The sequence below is a fragment of the Panulirus ornatus genome, chromosome 28, assembly GCF_036320965.1.
Source record: "Panulirus ornatus isolate Po-2019 chromosome 28, ASM3632096v1, whole genome shotgun sequence".
Lineage (NCBI taxonomy): Eukaryota > Metazoa > Arthropoda > Malacostraca > Decapoda > Palinuridae > Panulirus > Panulirus ornatus.
Genome location: NC_092251.1, coordinates 16,064,958 through 16,087,746, shown reverse-complemented (window position 1 = coordinate 16,087,746; position 22,789 = coordinate 16,064,958). Strand labels below are relative to the sequence as shown.

The window sequence follows — 22,789 nt, the reverse complement described above, 5'->3', positions numbered from 1 at the left end:
GGAAACACCACAGAACACATCTTTACTTCATCCTCAACAGACCTACTTAAACTGATCCACAACAAACAAACCATCACTTCACCGATGACAAATGCATCTTCACTATGACCTTTGACTTGACCTTTAAGGGTCATGTCAAAGGCCACCTGCACAGCAACTTTATGTTCTTTCTACTTACCTATTGATCTATAGCTCTGATGCCTGCTTCCTTCTGGAACTCCCTCAAGGAGGTGGCCACATTAATAGGGTCTCCATAACTTGTGAACTTTTGTGCTGCTTCTTAGCCTTTCGTGCCCCACCCTTAACATGCCACTGGCAGAGGGCAAGTCTAGCACGGTTTCAGGAGAGGATACTACCTAATGCTCCTACCGACCACTTCTACCTAAAGCTCCTGCCCAATGTTCTTACCAATTATTTCTCCCTATTGTTTCTACCTAAAACTCCTGCCTAAATGTTCCTAGCTTTTCATTACACCTTCAACACCAGACTGGGTCAAAAGCACTTTCACTACACCCCCTACACCACCTGAAATTAACATGGTATGTCTAAAGCCAATGTCACCACACCAATGACCCCAATGACCATTTTTAATAAACCACCATCTTCACTATACCATCATCTTCACTGCACTCATAGCACCACTAGCCAGAACCCTGACCCTTATGGGTTATCAAACACATCTTTACCACAGTACAGCCTTTGACCTGAATCTTATGGGTCATGTAAAAGGCCAAGATTTGGAAGCTGCCTCTTGGAAAGAAAACAAAAAAAAAAAACAATACACATATATTTCTAATACTTGATCACTGTTTCCTGTATCAGCAAGGTAGAGCCAACAAACACACAAAGAACGGCCCACTCATATGCACATATATATATATATATATATATATATATATATATATATATATATATATATATATATATATATTATCCCTGGGGATAGGGGAGAAAGAATACTTCCCACGTATTCCCTGCGTGTCGTAGAAGGCGACTAAAAGGGAAGGGAGCGGGGGGGGCTGGAAATCCTCCCCTCTCGTTTTTTTTTAATTTTCCAAAAGAAGGAACAGAAAGGGGGCCAGGTGAGGATATTCCCTCAAAGGCCCAGTCCTCTGTTCTTAACGCTACCTCGCTATCGCGGGAAATGGCGAATAGTATGAAAAAAAAAAAAATATATATATATATATATATATATATATATATATATATATATATATATATATATATATATATATTATCCCTGGGGATAGGGGAGAAAGAATACTTCCCACGTATTCCCTGCGTGTCGTAGAAGGCGACTAAAAGGGAAGGGAGCGGGGCGGCTGGAAATCCTCCCCTCTCGTTTTTTTTTAATTTTCCAAAAGAAGGAACAGAGAAGGGGGCCAGGTGAGGATATTCCCTCAAAGGCCCAGTCCTCTGTTCTTAACGCTACCTCGCTATCGCGGGAAATGGCGAATAGTATGAAAAAAAATATATATATATATATATATATATATATATATATATATATATATATATTATCCCTGGGGATAGGGGAGAAAGAATACTTCCCACGTATTCCCTGCGTGTCGTAGAAGGCGACTAAAAGGGGAGGGAGCGGGGGGCTGGAAATCCTCCCCTCTCACTTTTTTTTTTAATTTTCCAAAAGAGGGAACAGAGAAGGGGCCCAGGTGAGGATATTCCCTCAATGGCCCAGTCCTCTGTTCTCAATGCTACCTCGCTAATGCGGGAAATGGCGAATAGTATGAAAGAAAGAAAGATATATATATATATATATATATATTTTTTTTTTTTATACTTTGTCGCTGTCTCCCGCGTTTGCGAGGTAGCGCAAGGAAACAGACGAAAGAAATGGCCCAACCCACCCCCATACACATGTATATACATACGTCCACACACGCAAATATACATACCTACACAGCTTTCCATGGTTTATCCCAGACGCTTCACATGCCCTGCTTCAATCCACTGACAGCACGTCAACCCCGGTATACCACATCGCTCCAATTCACTCTATTCCTTGCCCTCCTTTCACCCTCCTGCATGTTCAGGCCCCGATCACACAAAATCTTTTTCACTCCATCTTTCCACCTCCAATTTGGTCTCCCTCTTCTCCTTGTTCCCTCCACCTCCAACACAATCTTTCCTCACTCATCCTCTCCATGTGCCCAAACCACTTCAAAACACCCTCTTCTGCTCTCTCAACCACGCTCTTTTTATTTCCACACATCTCTCTTACCCTTACGTTACTCACTCGATCAAACCACCTCACACCACACATTGTCCTCAAACATCTCATTTCCAGCACATCCATCCTCCTGCGCACAACTCTATCCATAGCCCACGCCTCGCAACCATACAACATTGTTGGAACCACTATTCCTTCAAACATACCCATTTTTGCTTTCCGAGATAATGTTCTCGACTTCCACACATTCTTCAAAGCCCCCAGGATTTTCGCCCCCTCCCCCACCCTATGATCCACTTCCGCTTCCATGGTTCCATCCGCTGCCAGATCCACTCCCAGATATCTAAAACACTTCACTTCCTCCAGTTTTTCTCCATTCAAACTCACCTCCCAATTGACTTGACCCTCAACCCTACTGTACCTAATAACCTTGCTCTTATTCACATTTACTCTTAACTTTCTTCTTCCACACACTTTTCCAAACTCAGTCACCAGCTTCTGCAGTTTCTCACATGAATCAGCCACCAGCGCTGTATCATCAGCGAACAACAACTGACTCACTTCCCAAGCTCTCTCATCCCCAACAGACTTCATACTTGCCCCTCTTTCCAAAACTCTTGCATTTACCTCCCTAACAACCCCATCCATAAACAAATTAAACAACCATGGAGACATCACACACCCCTGCCGCAAACCTACATTCACTGAGAACCAATCACTTTCCTCTCTTCCTACACGTACACATGCCTTACATCCTCGATAAAAACTTTTCACTGCTTCTAACAACTTTCCTCCCACACCATATATTCTTAATACCTTCCACAGAGCATCTCTATCAACTCTATCATATGCCTTCTCCAGATCCATAAATGCTACATACAAATCCATTTGCTTTTCTAAGTATTTCTCACATACATTCTTCAAAGCAAACACCTGATCCACACATCCTCTACCACTTCTGAAACCACACTGCTCTTCCCCAATCTGATGCTCTGTACATGCCTTCACCCTCTCAATCAATACCCTCCCATATAATTTACCAGGAATACTTAACAAACTTATACCTCTGTAATTTGAGCACTCACTCTTATCCCCTTTGCCTTTGTACAATGGCACTATGCACGCATTCCGCCAATCCTCAGGCACCTCACCATGAGTCATACATACATTAAATAACCTTACCAACCAGTCAACAACACAGTCGCCCCCTTTTTTAATAAATTCCACTGCAATACCATCCAAACCTGCTGCCTTGCCGGCTTTCATCTTCCGCAAAGCTTTTACTACCTCTTCTCTGTTTACCAAATCATTTTCCCTAACCCTCTCACTTTGCACACCATATATATATATATATATATATATATATATATATATATATATATATATATATATATATATACATAAACACACAAATACATATATATACATATATACACATGTACATATTCATACATGCTTGCCTTCACCCATTCCTGGCACTACCATGCCCCAGAGGAAACAGCACCACCATCCCCTGCTTCAGCAAGGTAGCCCCAAGAAAAGACAAAAAAGGCAACATTCATTCACACTCAGTCTCTAGCTGTCATGTGTAATGCACCAAAACCACAGCTCCCTAACCACATCCAGGCCCCACAGACATTTCCATGGTTTACCCAAGATGTTTCACATGCCCTGGTTCAGCCCACTGACAACATAAATACATCATATTTATTCATTATACATAATTGCCGTTTCCTGCATCAGCAAGGTAGTGCCAGGAAACAGAAGAATGGCCCACCAACTCATATACACATAAACACCCACATACACACATAGACATACAAATACATATCAACATATACATAAACATATAGACACACATAAACATGTACATATTCATACTTGCTTGCCTTCAATCCATTCCTGTCCCTACTTCGCCCCACAGGAAAATAGCATCGCTCTCCTTTGCTTCAGTGAGGCAGCACCAGGAATATACACAAAAAGGCCATATTCATTTACACTCAGTCTCTAGCTGTCATGTGTAATGCACCAAAACCACAGCTCCCTCTCCATATCCAGGCTCCATAGGTCTTTCCAAGGTTTACCTCAGATGCTTCACATGCCCTGGTTTGGTCCAATGACAGCACATAGACCCCAGTATACCAAATCTTTCCAATTCACTCTATTCCTTGCATGCCTCTCACCCTCCTGCATGTTCAGGCCCCGATCACTCAAAATCTTTTTCACTCCATCCTTCCACCTCCAATTTGGTCTCCCACTTATCCTTGTTCCCTCCACCTCTGACACATATATCCTCTTTGTCAATCTTTCCTCACTCATTCTCTCCATGTGACCAAACCATTTCAATACACCCTCTTCTGCTCTCTCAACCACACTTTTTTTATTACCACACATCTCTCTTACCCTTTCATTACTTACTTGATGAAACCACCTCACACCACATACTGTCCTTAAACATTTCATTTCCAACAAATCCACCCTCCTCCATATAACCCTATATATAGCCCATACCTCGCAACCATATAACACTGTTGGAATTTCAATTCCTTAAAACATACCCATTTTTGCTCTCCGAGATAACATTCTCTCCTTCCACACATTCTTCATCGCTTCCAGACCTTCGCCCCCTCCCCACCTTGTGACTCGCTTCCACATCCATGGTTCCATCCGCTGTTAAGTCCACTCCCAGACATCTAAAACACTTCACTTTCTCCAATATTTCTCCATTGAAAGTTACACCCCAATTAACCTGTCCCTCAACCCTACTGAACCTAATAACCTTGCTCTTATCCACATTCACTCTCAACTTTCTCCTTTCACATACTTTTCCAAACTCAGTAACCAGCCTCTGCAGTTTCTCACCTGAATCAACCACCAGAGCTGTATCATCAGTAAACACCAACTGACTCACTTCCTAGGTCCTCTCATCCACAACAGACTGCAAACTCACCCCCTCTCCAAAACTCTTGCATTCATCTCCCTAACAACCCCATTTATAAACAAATTAAACAACATCACACACCCCTGCTGCAAACAGACATTCACAGGGAACTAATCACTCTCCTCTCTTCCTACTCGTACACATACCTTACATCCTTGGTAAAAACTTTTCACTGCTTCTAGCAACTTACCTCCCACACCATATACTCTTAAAACCTTCCACAAAGCATCTGTATCAACCCTATCATATGCCTTCTTCAGATCCATAAATGCTACATACAAATCTATCTGTTTTTCCAACTATTTCTCACATAAATTTCTTAAAGTAACCACCTGATCCACACATCCTCCAGCACTTCTGAAACCAGACTGCTCTTCCCCAATGTGATGCTCTGTACATGCCTTTACCTTCTCAATCAATACCCTCCCATATAATGTGAATAAGAGCAAGGTTATTAAGTACAATAGGGTTGAGGGACAAATCAATGGGAGGTAAGTTTGAACGGAGAAAAACTGGAGGAAGTAAAGTGTTTTAGATATCTGGGAGTGGACTTGGCAGCAGATGGAACCATGGTAGTGGAAGTGAGTCACAGGGTGGGGGAGGGGGCGAAAGTTCTGGGAGCACTGAAGAAAGCGTGGAAGGCAAGACCATTATCTCGGAAAGCAAAAATGGGTATGTTTGGAGGAACAGTGGTTCCAACAACGTCATATGGTTGTGAGGCATGGGCTATAGATAGGGTTGTGCGCAGGAGGGTGGATGTGTTGGAAATGAGATGTTTGAGGACAATATGTGGTGTGAGGTGGTTTGATCGAATAAGTAATGAAAGGGTAAGAGAGATGTGTGGTAATAAAAAGAGTGTGGTTGAGAGAGCAGAAGAGGGTGTATTGAAATGGTTTGGTCACATGGAGAGAATGAGTGAGGAAAGATTGACCAAGAGGATATATGTGTCAGAGGTGGAGGGAACAAGAAGTGGGAGACCAAATTAGAGGTGGAAGGATGGAGTGAAAAAGATTTTGAGTGATCGGGGCCTGAACATGCAGGAGGGTGAAAGGCGTACAAGGAATAAAGTGAATTGGAATGATGTGGTATTCCGGGGTCGACGTGCTGTCAATGGATTGAACCAGGGCATGTGAAGCGTCTTGGAAAAACCATGGAAAGTTTTGTGGGGCCTGGATGCGGAAAGGGAGCTGTGCTTTCGGTGCATTACATATGACAGATAGAGACTGAGTGTGAATGAATGTGGCCTTTGTTGTCTTTTCCTAGCGCTACCTCGTGCGCATGCGGGGGGAGGGGGTAGTCATTTCATGTGTGGCAGGGTGGCGACGGGAATGAATAAAGGCAGCAAGTATGAATTATGTGCATGTGTATATATGTATATGTCTGTGTATGTATATATATGTATACATTGAAATGTATAGGCATGTATATGTGTGTGTGTGTGGACGCGTATGTACATACATGTGTATGTAGGTGGGTTGGGCCATTCTTTCGTCTATTTTCTTGTGCTACCTTGCTAACGCGGGACACAGCGACAAAGTATAATAATAAATAATAATTTCCCAGGAATACTCAACAAACGCATGCCTGTGAAATTTGAACACTCACCCTTATCCCTTTTGCCTTTGTACAATGGCACTATGCATGCATTCTGCTAATCCTCAGGCACTTCACCATTATCCATACATACACTGAATATCCTCACCAACCAGTCAACAACATAGTCACCCGCCTTTTTAATAAATTCCACAGCAATACCATCTAAACCTGCCGCCTTTCCAGATTGCATCTTCAGCAAAGATTTCACTACCTCTTCTCTCTTAACCAAATCATTCTCCCTGACCCTCTCACTTTGCACATCACCCAGACCAAAACACCTTATATCTGCTACTCTATCATCAAACACATTCAACAAATCTTCAACACTACTTGTTATCACTTCCCCCCTTCACCGATGTTCCCATTTGTTCTCTTGTCTTACGCACATTATCTACCTCCTTCCAAAACATCTTTATTCTCCCTAAAATTTAATGATACTCTCCCACCCAAACTCTCATTTGCCTTCTTTTTCAACCCTTGCACCTTTCTCTTGACATCTGGCCGCTTTCTTTTGTACATATCAAAGTCATTTGCACTCCTTTCTTGTGCATGTATTGTCCAAACGGATCTCTTTCTCTATTATTAACAATCTTACTTCTTCCCACCACTCCCTACCCTTTCTCATGCCACATGCATCTTTTGCACAAGTCATCACTGCTTCCCTAAATAAATCCCATTCCTTACCCACTCCCCTCACTTTATTTGCTCTCACCTTTTGCCATTCTATGCTCAATCTCTCCTGGTACTTCCTCACACATGTCTCTTTTCCAAGCTCAGTTACTCTCACCACTCTTTTCTCCCCAACATTCTCTCTTCTTTTCTGAAAGCCTCTACAAATCTTCACCTTCGCCTCCACAAGATTAGTGATCAGACATCCCTCCAGCTGCCCCTCTCAGCACATTAACTTCCAAAAGTCTCTTTTACATGCATATCAATTAACACAAAATTCAATAATGCCCTTTGACCATCTCTTCTACTCATATACATATATTTATCTATATCTCTCTTTTCAAATCAGGTATTTCCAATCACCAGTCTTTTTTCAGCACACAAATCCACAAGCCCTTCACAATTTCCATTTACAACACTGAACACCCCATGTACACCAATTACACCCTCAACTGCCACATCACTAAAACCCGGTCTTGTGCATCAAAGCTGCTGACACACTCACTCAGCTGCTCCCAAAACACTTGCCTCTCATAATCTTTCTTCTCTTGACCAAGTGCATATGCACCAATAATCACCCATCTCTCTCCATCCACTTTCAGTTTTATTTACAACAATCTAGACTTTACTTTCTGACACTCTATCACATACTCCCACAACTCCTGCTTCAGGAGGAGTGCTACTCCTTCCTAAGCTCTTGTCCTCTCGCCAACCCCAGATTTTACTCCCAAGACTTTCCCAAACCACTCTTCCCCTTTACCTTTGAGCTTTGTTTCACTCAGTGCCAGAACATCCAAGTTCCTTTCCTCAAACATACTACCTATCTCTCCTTTCTTCTCATTTTGGTTACATCCACACATATTCAGACACTCCAATCTGAGTCTTCAAGGCGGATGAGCACTCCCTGCTTGACTCCTTCTTCTGTTCCCCTTTTGAGAAATTGAAATACAAGGAGGGGAGGGTTTCCTGCCCACTGCTCCTGCCCCCTTTAGACACCTTCTACAACACACAGGGAATACATGGGAAGTATTCTTTCTCTCCTATCCCTTACAGTTTCTTATTATCCACAAACATTTCACTAACTTCCTTCCAAAATTTTCATCTACTCTTTCTTTGCTTTTCTCTAATTTTCATCTACTCTTTCTTTGCTTTTCTCTATCAACTTCTTAACATTCTGCTAATATATTCTATATTCTTCCCTCCTCCTTTGCTGAACTTCCACTGGCACATTCATATCAAGCAATCTACGATACGCCTTTTTTCTCTTCCACAGTATTTCTTGTCTCTTCTGTCCACCAATTACTGCCCTTTATATTCCTATATCTAACAACCTTGTACCCAAGCACTAATTCTACAACCTCTAATAGTATTTCTCTAAACATTTTAAACACTTCATTCACACGCGACTACATCTCTACACTCACTGTACAGTAAACCCTCGATTTAACAGACCCCAATATAATGGATTTAGGAATTAACTGACAAATGATAATCAGTACATTATTCAATAATCTAAAAAAAAAAAAAGGTGCACCATGTGCATTTCATATCGTACTTATTTTTGGTAGCATGTGGTCTGGTTGTATACAGTGTTTATGTTATTTCAGGTTATGACTATATTTATCAAATAATTTCGCAATCCTTACAATTCAAAATGGCATCAAGTGATTGTATGAGATACAATGAAAGAAGGTAGTCCATCCTCACTTTAATATAAAGAAGTATCCTTTAACAGGAGAGGGGGGTGGCACCATCTTCATCTCAGTCTGACCCCTGCCTCCAACCGTTCATGTTGCTGGGTGCCCACCACCCATCTATCATACCACACACTAAATTCTACACCCCCTCAAGATTTTGGTAACTAAATGTGACATTTTGTTGCAACAAAAACAAAATGACAAATGAAATTAAATTTTGACAAGAAATAAGGCAAATATACATGCAAATCACCTCTCAGGAACAATATACTTCCTTTACATGAGAGCAGATAAAAAATGACATAAATTAGTGTGTTCACTCTTCACAGGAGCCACCACAAACATAATCTTGCAAGTGTGTGGGGAGGTGTCTCACACAGTGAGGGCACCACCACCTGAGGCTGAGTCAACACAACTGGGAGCAAAGTCACTGCTGGTAGGTACTCCTCTTGATCCATAGTTATCATGGGGATCAGCAAAATCCGGAGGCGTGGGTGACGGTTTCACAAAGACAGGCGACCACTGCTGTCCAGCTTCACTGAGTATAGTTTATGTGGCTTCACCTTTATTACCACACCCAACTTGTCCCACAACTTTGAAAACATTCTGCACGCAGACAGGGGTACCTACGGACAGCTGGAGCAGTGTAGCGGTGTCTCCTGCTGGCCGCCATGCACATGAGCCTGGCTCTCTGCTATAGTCTGCTCCCTGTTTCGCATGGTAGTTCTCCATTGCCGGTCAATGAGATAATATTGCTGGGGCACTGGGATACCATCTCGCAACTGTCTTCCTACTGCCAGCTATGTGGGTGACTTATCTCCCTCTCTTACGGGGGTGTTGAGATACTGAAGTATAGCCTGAGTCACTTTGCTGTTGTACAGGCTATCTCCAATACCCATGTTGCCCCTCAACACCCATTTGGTTGCCTTTACCACTGCTTCAGGAGGTCCACTGGACAGGGGGAAGTGGGCTGAGGAGATGTGGGCCATGATTACCCATTTTTTGTAGAAAGCTTCCATCTCCTCGCTGTATAGACTGCTTCCCCCTTCCAAGGAAATTTCCTTGGGCATGCCCCTTCTCCTGAAGGAGGTAAGCAGCCTTACAATAACTTAGGATTTTCCCATGGAGGTTCAAATCCTATTCACTGCTCCATGTAAGAGGTGCAATGAAAGCAGGTAGTACATCCTCACTATTAAAAAGAAGTATCCTTTCACTGGAGAAGGGTGGCATCACCTCTATCTCAGTCTGACTCCAACCTCCAACTACCATGTGAGTGTTCCCACACTGCTAGGTGCCTGCCACCCTACTATCATACCACACACTAAACCCTACAGTGATAGAGGAGTTAAAAGAGAGCAAGTGAATTTACATTAGATTTAATGGACTTTCAGCATTAACAGACACCCCTTCCCCCACTATTAGTCAATCAAATCCAGGGTTTACTGTACTTCTGTCTAAGCTTCCAGTTACCTCCCTTTTATACTCCTCTTTACATTTTTTCTAATCCATCTTCTCGATAACCAACACTTTTACCTCTTCATTCATCCTTACACCATACCTTCACTTCTCCCTAATTCTTATCCCAAAGAAACTGTGAAATGGTCAGTCTCCAAAGAATTCTCTTACAACTCTGGCATCTAGAGTGGCCTTTCTCAATCCTCCATCCTAGGTCACATACTCAGTCAAAGCCTCCTGCCCTTCTCTTACATCATTCCTCTTCCATGTATATCTGTAGATCATCTTGTGCTGAATAAAGTTTTTGCAAGGAATAAACCTCTCTCAGCACAAATATCCACAAGATAACTTCCATTCTCATTTACTCCAGGCACTCCCCATTTACCAACTATCACAACAATTTTATCATATCCCACTTTTGCATTCATATCACCCAATATGACCAAGATTCTCTCATTCTCAAAACCGTTCATACGGTCATTAAAATTTCTCCAGAAAATTTTCATTTCATCCTTACCTCAGACAGTCTTCTTATGCACAGCCATGTATACACATAGCCATGCATACTTCACAATTCCAATCTTTCCTTTCACCCACACTATTACTGATCCATTCCATCCATGCTTTGTAACACCCTTCCACACTCTAGGTGATAGCAGAATTTCACATCCTTCTTTCCCTCTTCCACGATAATATTTACTCATTCCCTTCCATACCACACCTCCTTCCATGCCCTTCCATAACTTGCATTCATTTCCATTTTCACTCCACACACCATGCAAAAGATACAAAGGTTATGAGAAAAGAAAAAAGTGAGGAGGATTGCATCAACTTACAACAGAACCTAAACAAACTCTTTAGTTGATCTGATACTTGGTCAATGAATTTAACCCAAGCAAACGTAAAATAATGAGGATGGGACAAAGTAGTGAAAGGCCTCAATATGATCATCATATAGCAGGAAATAAGCTTCAAGATTCTGTGTGTGAAAATGAATTACGAGTCAACATCATCCCTAACCTGTCACCAGAATCCAAAATTAGGAGAACAGTCAGAGGGATAAACTGTCTGCTGACATGTATTACATTTGGTTCTCAAGTATATGGACAAGGAAATATTTAGGGGTGGTTCCTATCCTACATAAGGCCAAAACTTCAATGCATTTCTCAAGCACCAAAAGGAGAATAAAGAATAAACAGAGAAGGTCCAGAATTAAAGAGATGAGTTACAGGGTAAGCTTGAGGCTTTTAACTGCCCACTTTGGATGAGGGAAGAGTGAGGGAAGACCTGATAAAGTTGAGTATCTAATATAAACTGATGACATAGACAGTGAACAAGCCTTCCAAATATGTAGAGACTTAGCAATGTTAGGACATAAAATTAAGCTAGAAACTTGATTAAAAAGATGTAAAGACATACTTTTCCAGTACGGAGTGGTGGATGAACAAAATAGACTCATTTAGGACATGGCTAATGCATACAGTATACATAAATCTAAGATGTGTGATGGTAGAAAATGTTCAAGACATATGGCTCCATAAGTGTAAAACTCCATTCCCATAAAGTACAAACATGTGATTAGGAAATTACAGTGCATAAAGAATGTGTTACTTTTCATTAACAGCTGTTCACATTCATTTCCATCAAAGCACATTTTCATTAATATAGATAACCAATTACTATGTAACAAAAGTACTTTTTTTGACATACCTTGCTTCCAAGCTCTTGAGCAAGAGCAAGAGCAATAGCAGTTTTGCCCGTTCCTGGTGGGCCTGCAAAAAGGGCTGCACGGCCAGACATTTTCTTTGAACGGATCAAGTCAACAAGGTAACCTGCAGCCTGAAATGATCAAATGAAAATTCATAATAAAATATGTGGGTGATGTTTCATGATCTGTAGTAAGACACTATTCACAGCCTTTAAAATAACATGTCATGCACCTTATTATGCAGAAACAACTACACTAAACAACTCTTTCAACCAAATTCCTAACTCTTTGAATATTCAGTCCAATACCAAAGATAGAGTTGTGCACAGGAGGGTGGATGTGCTGGAAATGAGATGTTTGAGGACAATATGTGGTGTGAGGTGGTTTGATTGAGTAAGTAATGTAAGGGTAAGAGAGATGTGTGGAAATAAAAAGAGCGTGGTTGAGAGAGCAGAAGAGGGTGTTTTGAAATGGTTTGGGCACGTGGAGAGAATGAGTGAGGAAAGATTAACCAAGAGGATATATGTGTTGGAGGTGGAGGGAGCGAGGAGAAGTGGGAGACCAAATTGGAGGTGGAAAGATGGAGTGAAAAAGATTTTGAGTGATCGGGGCCTGAACATGAAGGAGGGTGAAAGGCGGGCAAGGAATAGAGTGTATTGGATCGATGTGGTATACCGGGGTCGACGTGCTGTCAATGGATTGAACCAGGGCATGTGAAGCATCTGGGGTAAACCATGGAAAGTTCTGAGGGGCCTGGATGTGGAAAGGGAGCTGTGGTTTCGGGCATTATTACATGACAGCTAGAGACTGAGTGTGAACAAATGGGGCCTTTGTTGTCTTTTCCTAGCGCTACCTCGCACATGAGGGGGGAGGGGGATGTTATTCCATGTGTGGCGAGGTGGCGATGGGAATAAATAAAGGCAGACAGTATGAATTATGTACATGTGTATATATGTATATGTCTGTGTGTGTATATATATGTGTACATTGAGATGTATAGGTATGTATATTTGCATGTGTGGGCGTGTATGTATATACATGTGTATGTGGGTGGGTTGGGCCATTTTCGTCTGTTTCCTTGCACTACCTCGCAAACGTGGGAGACAGCGACAAAGCAAAATAATAATAATAATAATAATAATAATAATAATAATAATAATAATAATAAAACCAATACATCCCATTCCTCCCCCACTCCCCTTACTTCCATTGTTCTCACCTTTTTCCATTCTGTACACAGTCTCTCCTGATACTTCCTCACACAGGTCTCCTTCCCAAGCTCACTTACTCTCACCACCTTCTTCACCCCAACATTCACTCTTCTTTTCTGAAAACCCATACTAATCTTCACCTTAGCCTCCACAAGATAATGATCAGACATCCCTCCAGTTGCACCTCTCAGCACATTGACATCCAAAAGTCTCTCTTTCGCACGCCTGTCAATTAACACGTAATCCAATAACGCTCTCTGGCCATCTCTCCTACTTACATAAGTATACTTATGTATATCTCGCTTTTAAACCAGGTATTCCCAATCATCGGTCCTTTTTCAGCACATAAATCTACAAGCTCTTCACCATTTCCATTTACAACACTGAACACCCCATGCATACCAATTATTCCCTCAACTGCCACATTACTCACCTTTGCATTTAGGGAATCAGTGATGGATTGCGCAAAAGATGCTTGTGGCATGAGAAGAGTGGGAGGTGGGCTGCTTAGAAAGGGTAGTGAGTGGTGGGATGAAGAAGTAAGAGTATTAGTGAAAGAGAAGAGAGAGGCATTTGGACGATTTTTGCAGGGAAAAAATGCAATTGAGTGGGAGAAGTATAAAAGAAAGAGACAGGAGGTCAAGAGAAAGGTGCGAGAGGTGAAAAAAAGGGCAAATGAGAGTTGGGGTGAGAGACTATCAGTAAATTTTAGGGAGAATAAAAAGATGTTCTGGAGGGAGGTAAATAGGGTGCGTAAGACAAGGGAGCAAATGGGAACTTCAGTGAAGGGCGTAAATGGGGAGGTGATAACAAGTAGTGGTGATGTGAGAAGGAGATGGAATGAGTATTTTGAAGGTTTGTTGAATGTGTCTGATGACAGAGTGGCAGATATAGGGTGTTTGGGTCGAGGTGGTGTGCAAAGTGAGAGGGTTAGGGAAAATGATTTGGTAAACAGAGAAGAGGTAGTAAAAGCTTTGCGGAAGATGAAAGCCGGCAAGGCAGCAGGTTTGGATGGTATTGCAGTGGAATTTATTAAAAAAGGGGGTGACTGTGTTGTTGACTGGTTGGTAAGGTTATTTAATGTATGTATGACTCATGGTGAGGTGCCTGAGGATTGGCGGAATGCGTGCATAGTGCCATTGTACAAAGGCAAAGGGGATAAGAGTGAGTGCTCAAATTACAGAGGTATAAGTTTGTTGAGTATTCCTGGTAAATCATATGGGAGGGTATTGATTGAGAGGGTGAAGGCATGTACAGAGCATCAGATTGGGGAAGAGCAGTGTGGTTTCAGAAGTGGTAGAGGATGTGTGGATCAGGTGTTTGCTTTGAAGAATGTATGTGAGAAATACTTAGAAAAGCAAATGGATTTGTATGTAGCATTTATGGATCTGGAGAAGGCATATGATAGAGTTGATAGAGATGCTCTGTGGAAGGTATTAAGAATATATGGTGTGGGAGGCAAGTTGTTAGCAGCAGTGAAAAGTTTTTATCGAGGATGTAAGGCATGTGTACGTTTAGGAAGAGAGGAAAGTGATTGGTTCTCAGTGAATGTAGGTTTACGGCAGGGGTGTGTGATGTCTCCATGGTTGTTTAATTTGTTTATGGATGGGGTTGTTAGGGAGGTAAATGCAAGAGTCTTGGAAAGAGGGCCAAGTATGAAGTCTGTTGGGGATGAGAGAGCTTGGGAAGTGAGTCAGTTGTTGTTCGCTGATGATACAGCGCTGGTGGCGGATTCATGTGAGAAACTGCAGAAGCTGGTGACTGAGTTTGGTAAAGTGTGTGGAAGAAGAAAGTTAAGAGTAAATGTGAATAAGAGCAAGGTTATTAGGTACAGTAGGGTTGAGGGTCAAGTCAATTGGGAGGTGAGTTTGAATGGAGAAAAACTGGAGGAAGTGAAGTGTTTTAGATATCTGGGAGTGGATCTGTCAGCGGATGGAACCATGGAAGCGGAAGTGGATCATAGGGTTGGGGAGGGGGCGAAAATTTTGGGAGCCTTGAAAAATGTGTGGAAGTCGAGAACATTATCCCGGAAAGCAAAAATGGGTATGTTTGAAGGAATAGTGGTTCCAACAATGTTGTATGGTTGCGAGGCGTGGGCTATGGATAGAGTTGTTCGCAGGAGGATGGATGTGCTGGAAATGAGATGTTTGAGGACAATGTGTGGTGTGAGGTGGTTTGATCGAGTAAGTAACGTAAGGGTAAGAGAGATGTGTGGAAATAAAAAGAGCGTGGTTGAGAGAGCAGAAGAGGGTGTTTTGAAATGGTTTGGGCACATGGAGCGAATGAGTGAGGAAAGATTGACCAAGAGGATATATGTGTCGGAGGTGGAGGGAACGAGGAGAAGAGGGAGACCAAATTGGAGGTGGAAAGATGGAGTGAAAGGGATTTTGTGTGATCGGGGCCTGAACATGCAGGAGGGTGAAAGGAGGGCAAGGAATAGAGTGAATTGGAGCGATGTGGTATACAGGGGTTGACGTGCTGTCAGTGGATTGAATCAAGGCATGTGAAGCGTCCGGGGTAAACCATGGAAAGCTGTGTAGGTATGTATATTTGCGTGTGTGGACGTGTGTATGTACATGTGTATGGGGGGGGGGTTGGGCCATTTCTTTCGTCTGTTTCCTTGCGCTACCTCGCAAACGCGGGAGACAGCGACGAGGTATAAAAAAAAAAAAAAAAAAATAAAACCAAAGAAATAAAATCCATTATAGTTGATAATGACTAAGGATCAGATTGGGGTGTCTGAATGTGTGTGGATGTAACTAAGATGAGAAGAAAGGAGAGACAGGTAGTATGTTTGAGGAAAGAAACCTGGATGTTCTGTCTCTGAGTGAAATGGAGATCAAGGGTAAAGGGGAAGAGTGGTTTGGGAAAGTCTTGGGAGTAAAGTCAGGGGTTGGTGAGGGGACAAAAGCTAAGGAAGGAGTAGCAATACTCCTGAAGCAGGAATTGTGGGAGTATGTAAATTCTAGATTGTTGTGGGTAAAACTGAAAGTGGATGGAGAGAGATGGGTGATTATTGGTGCCTATGCACCTGGTCATGAGAGGCAAGTGTTTTGGAAGCAGTTAAAAGAGTGTATTAGCAACTTTGATGCATGAGACTGGGTTATAGTGATGGGTGATTTAAATGTAAAGGTGCGTAATGTGGCAGTTAAGGTTATACTTTGTGTAAATGTGGTGTTCAGTCTTGTAAATGCAAATGGTGAAGAGCTTGTGTATCTGTGTGCTGAAAAAAGACTGATGACTGGGAATACCTGGTTTAAAAAGAAAGAAATACATATGTATAAGTATGTGAGGAGGAGGGAAGGATAAAAGGGCATTATTAGATTACATTTTAACTGATAGGTGTGTAAAAGAGACCTGTGAGTGTTAATGTGCTGAGAAGGGCAGCTGGAGGGATGTCTGATCACTATTTTGTGGAGGCGAAGGTGAAGATTTGTAGAGGCTTTCAGAAAAGAGAGAATGTAAGAGAGAAAAAAGCAGTGAGAGTAACTGAGCTTGGAAAGGAGACTTGTGTGAGGAACTATCAGGAGAGATTGAGAGTAGAATGGCAAAAGATGAGAGCAAATAATGTGAGGGGAGTGGGTGAGCGATGGGATGTATTTACGGAAGCAGTAATGGCATGTGCAAAAGATATATGCGGTATGAGAAGGGTGGGAGGTGGGCAGATCAGAAAGGATAGTGAGTGGTGGAATGCAGTAAGACTGACAGTGGAAGGGAAAAGAGAGGCGTTTGTATGATAGTTGCAGGGAAGTTGTGCAAATGACTGGGAGATGCATAAAAGAAAGTGACAAGAGGTCAAGAGAAAGGTGCAAAAGTTGAAAAAGAGGGCAAATGAGAGTTGGGGTGAGAGAGTATCATTAAACTTTAGGGAGAATAAAAAGATACTTTGGAAGGAGGTAAATAATGTGCGTAAGACATGAGAACAAATGGGAACATCAGTGAAGGGAGCAAGTAGGGAAGTAATAACAGGTAGTGAAGAAGTGAGAAGGTGGAGAGAGAATTATGAAAGTTTGTTGGATGTGTTTGATGACAGAGTGGCAGACATAGGGTGTTTGGGATGGGGTAGTGTGCGAAGTGAGAGAGTCAGGGAAAATGATTTGGTGAAGAGAGAAGAGGTAGTGAAAGCTTTGCGGAAGATGAAAGCCGGCAAGGTGGCAGGTTTGGATGGTGTGGCAGTGGAATTTATCAAAAAAGGGGGTGACTGTGTTGTTGATTGGTTGGTAAGGATATTCGATGTATGTATGGACCATGGTGAAGTGCCTGAGGAATGGCAGAATGTATGCATAGTGCCACTGTACAAAGGCAAACAAGATAAAGGTGAGCATTCAAACTACAGAGGCATAAGTTTGTTGAGTATTCCTGCAAAATTATATGGGAAGGTATTGATTGAGAGGGTGAAGGCATGTACAGAGCATCAGATTGAGGAAGAGCAGTGTGGTTTCAAAAGTGGTAGAGGATGTGTGGAACAGGTGTTTGCTTTGAAGAATGTATGCGAGAAATACTTAGAAAAACATATGGATTTGTATGTAGCATTTATGGATCTGGAGAAGGAATATGATAGGGCTGTTAGAGATGCTTTGTGGAAGGTTTTGAGATTATATGATGTGGGAGGTAAGTTGCTAGAGGCAGTGAAAAGTTTTTACCAAGGATGTAAGGCATGTGTATGAGTAGGAAGAAAGGAGAGTGATTGGTTCCCAGTGAATGTCGGTCTGCAGCAGGGGTGTGTGATGTCCCCATGGTTGTTTACTTTTTTTATGGATGGGGTAGTTAGGGAGGTAAATGCAAGAGTTTTGGAGATGGCAAGAATGCAGTCTGTTATGGATGAGAGTCTGGGAAGTGAGTCAGTTGGTGTTCACTGATGATACAGCTCTGGTGGCTGATTCCTGTGAGAAACTGCAAAGGCTGGAGACCAAGTTTGTAAAAGTGTGTAAAATGAGAAAGTTGAGAGCAAATGTGAATAACAGAAATGTTATTAGGTACAGTAGGGTTGAGGGACAAGTTAATTAGGATTTAAGTTTGAATGGAGAAAAACTGGAGGAAGTAAAGTGTTTTAGATATCTGGGAGTGGACTTAGCAGTGGATGGAACCATGGAAGCGGAAGTCAGTCACATGGTGGGGGAAGGGACAAAGGTTCTGGAAGCGATGAAGAATGTCTGGAAAGAGAGAACATTATCTTGGGAAGCAAAAAATGGGTATGTTTGAAGGAACAGTAGTTTCAACAATGTTATATGGTTGCAAGGCATAGGATATAGATAGGGTTATATGGAGGAGGGTGGATGTGTTGGAAATGAAATGTTTGTGGACAATATGCGGTGTGAGGTGGTTTGATCAAGTAAATAATGTAAGGGTAGGAGAGATGTGTGAAAATAAAAAGAGTATGGTTAAGAGAGCAGAAAAGGGTGTGTTAAAATGGTTTGGACATATGGGGAGAATGAGTGAGGAAAGATTGACGAAGAGGATATATGTGTCAGAGGTGGAGGGAAAAAAGAGAACTGGGAGACCAAATTGGAGGTGGAAGAATAGAGTGTAAAAGATTTTGAGCAATTGGGGCCTGAACATACTGCAGGGTGAAAGGCGTGCAAGGAATAGAGTGAATTGGAACGATGTGGTATACCGGGGTTAACGTGCTGTCAATGGATTGAACCAGGGTATGTGAAGCGTCTGGGGTAAACCATGGAAAGTTTTGTTGGGCCTGGATGTGGAAACGAAGCTGTGGTTTCGGTGCATTACACATGACAGCTAGAGACTGAGAGTGAACGAATGTGGCCTTTCTGTCAGTATTCCTGATGCTACCCCACTGAAGCAGGGGATAGTGATGGTGTTTTCCTGTGGGGCATGGTAGTAACAGGAATGGATGGGGGCAAAGAAGTATGAATACGTACATGTGTATGTATGTAATGTCTGCGTATGTGCGTGTATGTGTATGTATATGTTGATATGTATGTATATGTGGTAATGTGAGTGTTTACGTATACATATGTATATATAAGTGGATGGGCCATTCTTTGTCTGTTTCTAGGTGCTACCTTGCTGACATGGGAAACAGCGATTATGTATAATGTATATATATGTATATGAGATATTTGAGGACAATATGTGGTGTGAGGTGGTTTGATCGAGTAATTAATAATAGGGTAAGAGAGATGTGTGGTAATAAAAAGAGTGTGGTTGAGAGAGCAGAAGAGGGTGTTTTGAAATGGTTTGGGCACATGGAGAGCATGAGTGAGGAAAGATTGACCAAGAGGATATATGTGTCGGAGGTGGAGGGAACGAGGAGAATTGGGAGACCATATTGGAGGTGGAAAGATGGAGTGAAAAAGATTTTGAGTGACTGGGGCCTGAACATGCAGGAGGGTGAAAGGCGTACAAGGAATAGAGTGAATTGGATCGATGTGGTATACCGGGGCCGATGTGCTGTCAATTGATTGAACCAGGGCATGTGAAGCATCTGGGGTAAACCATGGAAAGTTCTGTGGGGCCTGGATGTGGAAAGAAAGCTGTGGTTTCGGTGCATTATTACATGACAGCTAGAGACTGAGTGTGAACGAATGGGGCCTTTGTTGTCTTTTCCTAGCACTACCTCGCACACATGAGGGGCGCGGGGGTTGTTATTACATGTGTGGTGGGGTGGCGATGGGAATGAATAAAGGCAGACAGTATGAATTATGTACACATGTATATATGTATATGTCTGTGAGTGTATATACATGTATATGTTGAGATGTATAGGTATGTATATTTGCGTGTGTGGACGTGTATGTATATACATATGTATGTGGGTGGGTTGGGCCATTCTTTTGTCTGTTTCCTTGAGCTACCTCGCTAACGCGGGAGACAGCGACAAAGCAAAATAAATAAATAAATATCTTTTCACACTATTCACTATTTCCCGCATTAGCGAGGTAGCGTTAAGAAAAGATGACTGAGCCTTTGAGGGAATACCCTCACTTGGCCCCCTTCTCTGTTCTGTCTTTTGAAGAATTAGAAACGAGGGGGGAAGATTTCCAGCCCCCTGCTCCCTCCCCTTTTAGTCGCCTTCTACGACATGCAGGGAATACATGGAAAGTATTCTTTCTCCTCTATCCCCAGGAGATATAACACTCACAATTTCTGAAAATCTTTTTTTCCATACTTGTACTATGTTTCCAAACCAGAGAGGTTGCACCAGGAATAGATGAAGAAAAGGCCACATTCATTCACATCAATTCCCTAGTTGTGGGTAATGTACCAAAATCATAGTCCCCTGTCCACAATAAGGGTCCACACACCTTTCTTAGGTTTCCCCTGGCTGCTTTAGATGCCCTGGCTCAGTCCACTAACAGCATGCTGCTCCATGTATAACATATCACTATAATTCACTCTATCCTGTGCATGCCTTTCATCCCTCTGCATGTTCAGGCACCAACCACTCAAAATGTTTTTAACTCCGTCTTTCCATCTCCAGTTTGGTCTCCCCCTTCTCAATTTCCCCTCCATCTTCCGAAACATATATCCACTTTGTCAACCTCTCCTCACTCATTTTCCACAAATTTCCAAACCAATGCTGCCATCCTCTTCAGCTTTCTCAACCACTATCTAGTTATTACCACACCTCTCTCTCACCCTTTAATCATATACTTGATCAAACCACCTCCCACCACACGACAAAGCAAAATAATAAATAATTTCCAACACCTCCACCCTTCTTTGCACATTCTCGTTTACAGCCCAGGCCTCACATCCATACAACAATGCTGAGACTACTATACCCTCATATATACCTATTTTCACCCATCTAATTAATGCTTTCTCTTTCCACAAATTCCTCAATGCTCCCAGAGCTTCAGTGCTCAACCATCCTATGATTCACTTCAAGTTCCAAGGTTCCACTTGCTGCCATCTCCACCCTTAGGTATCTACAATGCTCCACTCCCTCAAAATTTTCTTCATCTAATCTCATATCCCTGGCTAACCTGTCCCTCTGCCCTGCTAAAGCTAATCCTTACTTTTGTTCACATTCACTCAAACAACAACAACTGCAGTTTCTCATTCAAATCTGTCATCAGCAAACAACAACTGACTCATTTCCTAGGCCCCCTTCACCCCCTACAGACTGCGTACTCACCCCTCTCTCCAAGACACTTGTATTTATACAACCTCCCTTACCACCGTATCTTTACACAAATCAAACAGCCTTGGTGACATCACAAACCCCTACTCCAGATCCACCTACACCAGGGGTTACTCACCTTCCTCTCTACCTGCTCACACACATGCCTAACACTTTTGATAAAAACTTCTCTGCTTCTAGTAGCTTTCCTCCCTCACTATACATTTGTAAGACCTTCCACAGCACATTTCTGTCCACCCTTATCATATCTTCACATCCAGAAATGCCACATACAAATAATTCTCTCTCAAATGTTTCTCACACATTCTTTAAAGCAAACACTTGATCCAAACATCCTCTACCACACCTGAAACCACATTGTTCCTTCCCAGTTTGATGCTCTGAACATGCCTTTACCCTCTTGATCACCACTCTTCCATACACCTTACCAGTTGTACATTCAACAATATTATACCTCTGTAGTTTGAACACACACCTTTGTTCCCCTTGCCTTTACATAGCATCATTATACATGCATTCCATCATTTCTTAGGCACCATATCCCTTTCTACATAATTCTCTTCAGTAGGTTCTTAATCCATGAACTAATAATCATCTACACATTCAGAAAGTGTAAACAAGAAAATCTTTCACAGCTTATCCCAAAGTCCCCCAAAATGTGGACATCACAAGCAGGCAGATACATGCCTATCATTTTCTGAGTAATACATTGCTTTCACTGCTTGGATAACATTTTGAGTCATATCTGGTATACAATTACATTATCTACATAGTTTTGAGTCTATATATTTTTCTACCAAGGGACCTAACGCCTTATTCACTTGGAAGCAGATATCAAGATACAGCACAATTCAATACAGGTACACCACTGATTTTCCAGCACCCTTGGTTCCAAAGCCTTGTCAGATCAACCATTTTGCCATGGTCATGTAATAATAATTCATCAACCCACCTCTAACCCACTAACTATACATCTCCCACGTATCTAAAGTATACCATGGACTGCTCGAAATCTAAATCAAACAAATATTAAATGTTTGAGCATCCCAAGATGGTAAAAAGTCTGTCCTTATATTGTTTGAATCCAGTGGTGTATCTAGGGTATGGCAGGTAGGGTAGGTGCCCTGGGCGCCACTTGAAGCAGGGTGCCAGTGGCGTAATGGCATCCTGGATCCAGACAAAGATTCAGATCACTCCCAAAAGCTAATCAATTG

At 42.2% G+C, this 22,789-nt stretch overlaps 1 protein-coding gene across 1 annotated transcript in view; it reads right to left on the bottom strand.

Annotated features, from left to right (window-relative positions):
- pont (RuvB-like helicase pontin) overlaps positions 1–22,789 on the bottom strand; it is a 152,798-nt gene that overhangs the window by 112,644 nt on the left and 17,365 nt on the right. Inside the window, exon 3 of the mRNA XM_071678775.1 lies at positions 12,257–12,385. Coding sequence (XP_071534876.1) covers positions 12,257–12,385 — 129 coding nt within the window. The remainder of the gene's footprint in view (positions 1–12,256; positions 12,386–22,789) is intronic.